The sequence below is a fragment of the Ischnura elegans genome, chromosome 12, assembly GCF_921293095.1.
Source record: "Ischnura elegans chromosome 12, ioIscEleg1.1, whole genome shotgun sequence".
NCBI lineage: Eukaryota > Metazoa > Arthropoda > Insecta > Odonata > Coenagrionidae > Ischnura > Ischnura elegans.
Genome location: NC_060257.1, coordinates 48,039,580 through 48,048,815, shown reverse-complemented (window position 1 = coordinate 48,048,815; position 9,236 = coordinate 48,039,580). Strand labels below are relative to the sequence as shown.

Below are 9,236 nucleotides of genomic sequence, written 5' to 3'. Positions count from 1 at the left end.
AAGACAAGGACAGAGAAAGGGTACGTTTGAGATAGCGATAAGTCTGAGTAATTGGTAAATAATTACTTATACCACTCGTATTTTATATTTATAAACGTTTTAATATACATAATTCAGCAATATTCTCATCTCTCTTTGTTTGTCTCTGAAGTATGATTAAACACTAACTAAGGGGTAAACACCGAAGGAACGCCGTTTTGGATTTCCCACCGATGCCTCGAGTACGACGCATGCCGTAATTCACACTTTTATTTTTTTCGATGACTCCCCTATTCACCACAATCACCATATCGAATGTCGCTGTTGTCGTTGAAGATTTCTAGTCGTGTTGAAGCGATGTATCCACCATGGTGAAAGTGTAGTGATATAAGAGTAAATGTTGTTCAAAACATTGCCCTTATTTGTAAAATGTGCCTGTGCAGTGTGGAAAAACATCATTTTACGTAATGTGAAGCATTTTAGTTCTTTTTTATAAGGTTAAAAAGGAACCAAATAGTAAATATGAGTTTCCCGAAGAATTTACGCCTGTGTAGGCTTTGCCTGCATCACAAAGATAGTTTCGTGGATATTCACGAACAGAGTGATAGATATGGGTTTGTCGTTGTAGACGAAATCAATGAGTTACTTCAGCTCAATGTGAGTACCATCCGTACTTAATTTTCTTTCGTCATAGCATCTGTTGTGAAAGCTGTTGTAGTCTGCTATTATTCTTTGAAAATTAAATACCCCGGTATTATCAGCTGTTTCATGTATATTATAGTTACAGTTTTTAAAGCTCATACATTTAAATCTTTACATAATTTTCGTAGCCGTACGCCTTTTAATGAATTCCACTCACCTTCTAGTTCAGTTTAGTACTCACTCATTGTCGTCGATTGGATTAACTTACATAGGTTATCTTTTTAAACCGTCTTTTGGTGCTTCCAGGTCACACCAGGAGATGGTCTTCCAGAAGGTATATGTTATGATTGTCTTTATGACTTATCTCACTTCAGACGTTTTAAAAAAGTTAGTCATGAAGCAGAAATAACATTGAAATACATACTTAGCCACGATGGAGAGAACGGAGTAAGTTGCCCATCTGTTGAATAAATCATTCTTATAAACTAGTCTAATGTTCGCTATTCTGTATGTTTTTTTGGAATTTTGTTCCCAAAGATTTATTTATTCTTAAGAACATGGTCGTGTAATGAATGCTTGTCACCTTCATCATTGTCATTATCTTCGAATTTCTACTTCCCGTTTCAGCAAATGAAACAAAGGCCTGAGGAGGCAATTAACGACGAGCCTAATAATTACGGAGACCCAGATGTTGATCCGCTGTTGGACGACTTAAATCCGATAATTACGCATTCAGAAAGTTTAAGGAGAGAGATAGAGACAAACAGTTACGATGGGGATACTGCAGATGATACTAATGTAGCATTAATGTGTGAGGCCACATTATCAGAAGTAGATGAGAATCTATCCATTGATAAGGGAATGGAGGCAGTCAGGAGATCAATTAAAGTCGAATCCTCGCCAAATTCAAGCTCACATCAAGGTCGAGAGCTGTCTCACAGTGTCTTTTCTATTGTGAGAGAGCAGGTAAGCCATGTTTGTTTTTTATTCTTAAAGCTTGACATTATTGCCTTTGGTTTTACAATTGTTTTATGTTTTATTTAATATCGACTTGATTATTGGTGGTGGCATTGTTGATGTTGACTTGAAAATGGTGAGGGTCATTTTTGACCCTAGTTATGAGGCACAATTTATTGTTTTTACACCCATGAGGCCATTTGCTGTTGTCTAAGACTTTATGAGTGAACTTTTCATCATGAGCTGAACAGCCACTGCCTTCTTCAATATTTATTTCTTCTAGAGTAATGAGTATATATATGAGTAATGAGTATATACAATGGCCCCCTATCATGGAAATTGTGCTAAATGTTTTTCTTTATTAAAACTTACTTCGACATACTTCCGTAATTATACCGTTTTGCTATACTATTGGTACTATTATGATGTATATTTTAATTATTTGGGTCTAAATGTTCAAAAACCTGTTTGAGCCAGTCTAATGCTCAGGATCCTTCAGCTGGAAAATTATCTCTCATGAGAAGCTCCCCATGTGAAAGTTGATATTCGAGTAAAATAACCTCGTTCATCCTTCTGGAATGAGAAATAGTTTACATATACTATGTGTAATTAAGGCACTTTTGAATCTTGAAGCCAACCTAGCAAGGGTTTGGTCCATTATGATTTATAATATTAGGGAAACTGTAAGTTCTTGTTAATTTGATGTGGTAGATAGAGGAGGCTACCTTCGTGAACTAGCTGCTGTATGAAAGGTTTAATTCAACTTGCTATGGACTGCTGAATTCAGATGTGGCTATTAATATAATTTTCATTGGTCTCGATTGGCAGAACTTTATTAAAAGAAATAATTGGAACTGTTTTCCATGCAAATTAGTTTTATCATCCTTGTCTGCTTTCATAGACTCATCTCAACTATCAAGAGGTTACTTAATGCCAGCAAACACCTCTTTTCTCTTTTATACCTTTCGTTAGAGGAGGGGATCATGTTAAATTTTTATGCTTATAATTGGTCATTTTTTATGTTAATATCGGAAAAGTCACTTAATATGAGTGTATTTTGTCCGCAAATTCATGAAGTGTTGTTTAATGTTGCATTTGAACTTTTCAGGGAAAGTCAGTGAACCATGTCAAAAATGAATCCAGCAGTAGATCGGACTCAGCTCCACATGATAATGGTGCTCTAAGTTCCGGTAGTAATTTAAAATGTTCTGATTGCCTTACTGTATTCCCCGATGAGTATAGCTTCAGATTTCACCAAGCAAATAGTGAGTGTGCACCATTATACATCTGCTCACTCTGTGATGCGTCATTTATGAATAATGTTTGTCTAATGGAGCATCATATGACTTGTCATGCTGATGCTGGAGAAGCAAGTGATGCCAAAGATCACAAATTATCTATGTCTGTGAACCGAGGTTACAATTGTAATGACTGTGGCTCTTGGTTTAGGAGACAGATAATTTTAGAGCACCATAAGGTGAAGTATCATGCCCAGAAACTGATGTGGAATTGTGGAGTTTGCAAAAAGGCCTTTTTGACCAAGGGAGGCCTAAAGGAGCACTTGGTTGTGCATTCAACTGAGCGGCCATTTGTTTGTGAAATATGTGGCAGTGCTTTCAAATTGAGAAAGAAACTGTTGAGGCATGTAAGGAATTGCCACAGTGAGAAGTAGCATTTGGTCAGCAAGATCGAACTTAAGTTGTGTGTTTCTCCTTTTCTACAGTGGTCAACTGTAAGTTTGGACTTCTTCAATTAATTAATTAGGGCATCTCTTTCTTAAATGCATGTGCCCAATTTGTTGTTTTTTTATAAAAGGTCATTTTGAATGAATTCTATATAGATAATTATCGTGTGAAACTGGGTTACAGATTTTTTCTTTATTGTGTTTTTTTCTGTTTTTGAGTTTAGTTTTGAACTAAAAAAAAATATTATTTTATCTCCAACATTGATACATATAACTTTTATGCCAGTGCTGAAATATTTTTATTTAAAAGAATACACTTATGTGTAGTTTATGGACTGAATCTCCATTTGATGAACTCTTTTTCATCAAACTAATATATTTGTGTATATTTTCTTCAAAGAGTGGGTATGCTTAGAAATCTTTAATATAATAGATACTTATAAGTAATGGATAGAAATGCACGAAAATAATGCTTTTGAAGGAAGAACTACTCTACCCATGCCAAAGCAACATCTTATAAAGAAAAGAAAATTTGGGTACGGCAATGAAGGAGGTAGAAGCTAATGTTTGCACTTGAAAGGAATAATGTAGGCCTCTACTATAATAACCCATATTTTGAGTTGACTGATTTATATTATTATTTTGTTATTATCCTCCTTAAAGACTAATAACCCACGGCAGCATGAATTTATTTTATTTATTAATTATAGAGTCCTTGTCTTAGCTATATAGACAAATATATTATTTCCTAAAACTCATGTTGAAATCTAGTACCATATAAGTACATAGTCTGTTTTATTTTAAAATTATAAGTTACTCCAATGAAGGATATCCATTAAAAAGTTGCAAGATGAGCCAAAAACCTATTGAAAATTGATTTAATATTCTATGTTATTAAATTTTATGTTAGTAAAAGTTTAACTGCTGATGTGCTGTGAATGAGAGTAATTCTCATGTGAATCATTTTGTAAGCCAAATCTATTTACAGAGTGCTTATGTTCTTCATGCAGCATTTTTGTTTCGATATGTTACCTTTTGTTGTTGTGTAATGGTGTAACTGTTACTAAATCTAGTCATGTAAATACTATAATTTATTAAAAGGCCCTTATTCATATTGAGAATGGAAAAATTTTGAGTATTTATGACTTTGTACGGATCATTTGTAAAATGCATAAATTGTGTTTCGTGTATGAAGTGCAAGTGTTCTCAGGGCACTCCAAGTAAGCCACGCAAAAATATTAGGATCGGCATTAGAATTTATGTGCAACATAATGCACACTGCTCTAAAATGCAGTGTTTTTTCTTGGTTGAATATTCAATCTGTATGGTGAGAAAGATGGTGTCTTTTAATGTCCTTTGAATGGGAATGGAAAAGAGTGAGTGGTCATTCATTCTTATATATGTACTTGTATGCCAAGGGAATTGGGTGTCTGGGGAGCAATATAAGAAAGATTGTGGGATTTCCAATGATTGTTTTATTTTCTTAATTCCCTGAAAACAATGGTACCCTTTTTTATACACTTATTATCAGTGTTGGTAAGTAATTAAGCAAAGTAAACTGATTACTTGCAACTATTACTTTTGCAGTAATTTGTATTTGTAACGATTACTTTTTACGAAATGTGACTTTTATTTGTAATATATTCCTTTCAGTGAAAGGAGAATTGTTACTTTTGTTGTAATCATTACTTGCTCGTTATCGATGATTACTTAGCTCACTCCCCCAAAAACTTCAATTACTTTAGGCAGCTTTGCTAGCAAGTACACATGCTTAAACAGGGAATAGTTCAAGTATGATCGCCATCGGGGATGCATCTGCCAGGCTGCTCTGATAAAATGACTTCCCTTGTTTTTTTACAGAAGTAAAAATTGTACATATTGCAATCGAAATGGCAATTAAGCAATTTCTATGACTCAGTTATTCCACATCTTTACTGTGCTACTAAATCAATAATTTTTACTCGTAATTGAATACTTTTTTTGCAAAGTAATTGTAATGGAGCCCAATTACTTTTTCTCGGGACTTTTCCAAGCACTGCTTATGATTATAGTACAAGAAAATAATTCCTTAACCCTTTTTTGCCTACTAATGTCGCCCATATCCAGTGATCATTTGCATTTGCGAAGGATTTGACATCAGCTGTAGTGGGCATGGATTTATAAATGCAAACGAACGAACTTCGGCTATAGCTGACACAGGGGAAGGGAAGTGGCTACTGAGGTAATAAATGGTTGGAGGTATTCAGGCCCTGCCCGAGGCCCTAGTGCCACATCTCGACAATTGTGCCCAATCCTCCTACTCATTTATGATCCTCATTACTGCAGGAATCCATTGTGAAGTGGTTATGATTTATGCAAAGAAAAATTTTGTTGCATACTCCGATTTTTTTATATTTAAAATTTAATTCTTTGTTTTCTTCTGTGTGTTAGCGATTTGTAGATGAAATTTAGTGTTACTATTAACAGTCTTCTGGATTTAAATTTTTATTACCTTGTATTTACTAACCTTGCTATTATCAATGCTAAAAGTTCGTTTAATATCCTACATTGCTTAAAAAATGTTAGTCATTCTTATATAAGTTTAAATTATTGGCAATATTTCTATAAATAAGCATTGCATATGTAAAAAGTTGACTGTGGACTCCTTTTAAGAATGGAAATCAGGCTATAGTCCAGTGGCCCAGGTAATGCCCATTAAGTTGGTTCCCAAAAGCGGAGGGACAAGAGTACTGGGGTGACTCCACCCCTTAACCCTTCGAGTGCCAACCGATTTTCTTAGCAGTATGCCAAAAGTGCCGAGGCATTTTTGCTGATTTTGCAGTAGATTAGGAAAAAAAAATTAGGTCTCGAAAACAACTAAAGTTACATATTCAAAAACTTTAGGAAATCTGTATTATTTGTGGTTTCACCTTTTTAATATATTATTAGGTGATATGAGTTAATTTTTATAATATATAATGTTAAAATAAAATGAATACATATTAACTATTGAATGATTAGTGAACTATCAGCATCTAAAGGCCTGGTATACATTAAAACGTACAAGTTAATGTATGAATGAGCTCAAAAATGCACCATGTAACCATCCAACATGTGCGAACGTATAAACGGAAAATAGAACCTCTTCTAACTTGGTTCATGCATTCGTACATGTTCCATTACAGTCCACAAAAGTCATTCATGCAAACAGACATTAACTCATGAATGTTAATGTACCATGTAATGAGGCCTTTAGAATGGTATTGCAGAAGGAACGCTATCACGCTCCTGGCACTTTTCCTGAAAGATGGTAGGAGTGCGGTAGTGCTCCCCGGCACTCTAAGGGTTAAAAGGGATCTGTAGAGAGGTTTAAAATATTATCATGCCATTTGTATCATTGAAAACATTTTCCCCTACTAGTAGCCACCAGGAAAGGGTTAAATTTACCAAAAAAGTTTTTTTTTAAGACTCTCATAAGTCTCGGTATTTTCACTTGAAATTTGCTAAATGTAGGTAACTTAATTGATGGAAAAAAGTCCTGAATCACAAGTTCTTTGGTTATTGAGGTGTCTGTGAACTTAACAGAAGGAAATATTTTAATTTACTATTTTTGTGAATTCCAAGTTTGGTAAAAAATTAAATAGGGCATTTTCCTGGAAAAGTGAATGTTTGTTTCTCATATTTCTGGATTAATTTTATTTTTGACAAGCTATTAGATTTCACTTAATAGTATTTATGGTTTTCAGGTAATTTTACTTATGATTTGCTTCTAAACCTTGAAGCACAATCCTTTACTTTTCTCAGATCTTTCTCATAGCTATATAGTTTTGATTTTGCAAAGAAATAGACTTATCTGTTGTAAATGCTCTTTATAATAATTATCCAGATTAATATGATGCTTGTAGCTAATATATGAGCCAAATTAAGAGTATATTATATTCTCATGATTATGTGAAGTCAATGCAAAAGCATTGCGCCAATTTTGCCGCAGTTCGTAAATGGAGTTTCAGTATTTCTCTATTACCGGAAGAAGGGAAATATGATACTCATTCCCATCACCCACAATAGTTTTATTACTACATCATTAAAGGGAAATGTATTTGGGATATGTGAAATGTTTGATACTACATGAATTGTGCTGCTCAATCTAAATAAAAATATTCACCTCCAGAACTTTAATTTTCAAACAGGTAGATCTGTCGAAGTATATTTTGTTACCATCAACACTGCAGTATTTTGATAAGGCATAACCAGCATAAAATATGTAAAAGAGCTACTGCACTATCACTGTTAATAATGCCACTGAGTGTTATATCACTTAGATTCTGTGACACTAGGTACTTCCTCGTGTAATGGTAATTCATAATGATACTAACTCAGTCACAGTTTCAATCATTGTGGAAGGCATAAATTTGGCTTATACAGCAGAAGACTTGATGCAGAAGAATACCGAGGGAAATATTGGGCCTATTTAGATTCTTGATATTATGAAAAAGAGGTCCAAGCATAATGGGGGACCTGGGAAGACAAGACATATGGTTTCCAGGGAGATGGAGCAGTAATGGTGACAGGTGCCTAAGGGAGATAAATGTCTTGGGGAGGGGTGGGAAACCTTTGGATAATTGAATGCTAAAATGTATGACACTTAAGTATACTCACTTGATTCGTGTGCCAACCCTTAAGAGATTGGAGGGAGGGATGAGATGGATATGGGAGAAAGGAAGCTTTGGAAGACAGGGTTCCTGAAGAAATTGGGTGCTTGTAGAGATGGATGGAGGAAAGGGATGTATGAAGAAAGCAGATCGAGGAGGAGAGGATTCATGCAGGAAATGGATCTAAGGAGATAGGAGGGTTGAAATACGGGAATGAGTGTTCCTGAGGTCATAGGGGGCCCCAGAAAGATAGCAGGCTAAAGTGGTGGCAGGCCAAGGAGAAACTGGAAGAACATGAGCCTAGGGAGAGAAGGTAAGCTTGGGAGTCAGGGAGGGTACCTAATAAGAAAGGGAACCTAAGGAAAAAGGGGGCTTTGAAAGATGGTAAAACAAGGAAAAGAAGAATGAGCCTGACATTGGATTTCTTCTAATTGGGCAATTTGGAACATATATCCGACAAGGTTACGATGAAATGGAAAAACCAGGGAACTTAAGGAAATAGCCATCTTAGAGGGGAGAAATGAGAGGAATAAAGATGTCGAGCTTTTATTTGGTTCCCTTCTTATCTGGTGATGAGAGGGTCCCTTTAGGAGGGTTGAGGTGGAATGGAGGATTTACAGTGGTAGGCAAATTGGTGACCTTAAGAGGGAGGAACTAGGAGGATGAGTAGTTGAAAGGGGCAGACACTGTTCAGGAACCACCTCTTGTCGCTTGCAGCAGTTCGAGCATTGTTGCTCAGACTATGAAGACCTAGTGAGATGTATGTCACCCTGCTATTGAAGTCAAAGCAATAGGAATGCATATTTTTGGTTGCTGGTTCTGATAGCAGTTTCTGCCAAATTGTAGACTCTGGTATATGATTCTAATGCTTTTTACAATTCTTTTACCAAGTATCATCATAGCTTGATGTCCCTAAGCTGAGTTCTGCAATAAAGTCTAAAGAACTAGAGAAAAATTGTCCAAGAAGGATTATTTCCAACAAAGAATTTGGGGAGGGCAAAAAATGCCAAAATATTTGGAATTTTATTTTTAATGTAGCTTTATAAAGACAATAAATTTTTGCAAGCTTATATAATCATGAATTTTGGTGAAGACTGCTTATCTCAGCCCCGGTTTTATGGTTAAAACCAGTACAAACCTCATGCTTCCTTCATCCCTACTGGTAGGTACTGCTCACATTTCAAAGGTATATTTTACTCAAATGAAACCCATATTATTTCCACAGGTTAAGGGAAAAAGAGGCCAAAATTACTGGAGCCTCTTAGAGAATCATGTGGAAGTTTATTAAACAAATTTACTCATAGCTTGCTCCTTGGGTCCCAGCAATGACCCTTATCTGACGT

General features: G+C 35.3%; 1 protein-coding gene across 1 annotated transcript; it reads left to right on the top strand.

Moving 5' to 3' along the window:
- Positions 1–313: 313 nt before the first annotated feature.
- Positions 314–4,729, top strand: LOC124169143 (gastrula zinc finger protein XlCGF48.2-like). The gene is made up of 4 exons (XM_046547648.1): positions 314–636; positions 928–1,068; positions 1,249–1,587; positions 2,687–4,729. Exons 1-4 carry the CDS (start codon positions 502–504, stop codon positions 3,248–3,250), a joined length of 1,179 nt encoding a protein of 392 aa, XP_046403604.1. The 5' UTR covers positions 314–501; the 3' UTR covers positions 3,251–4,729.
- Positions 4,730–9,236: the final 4,507 nt, after the last annotated feature.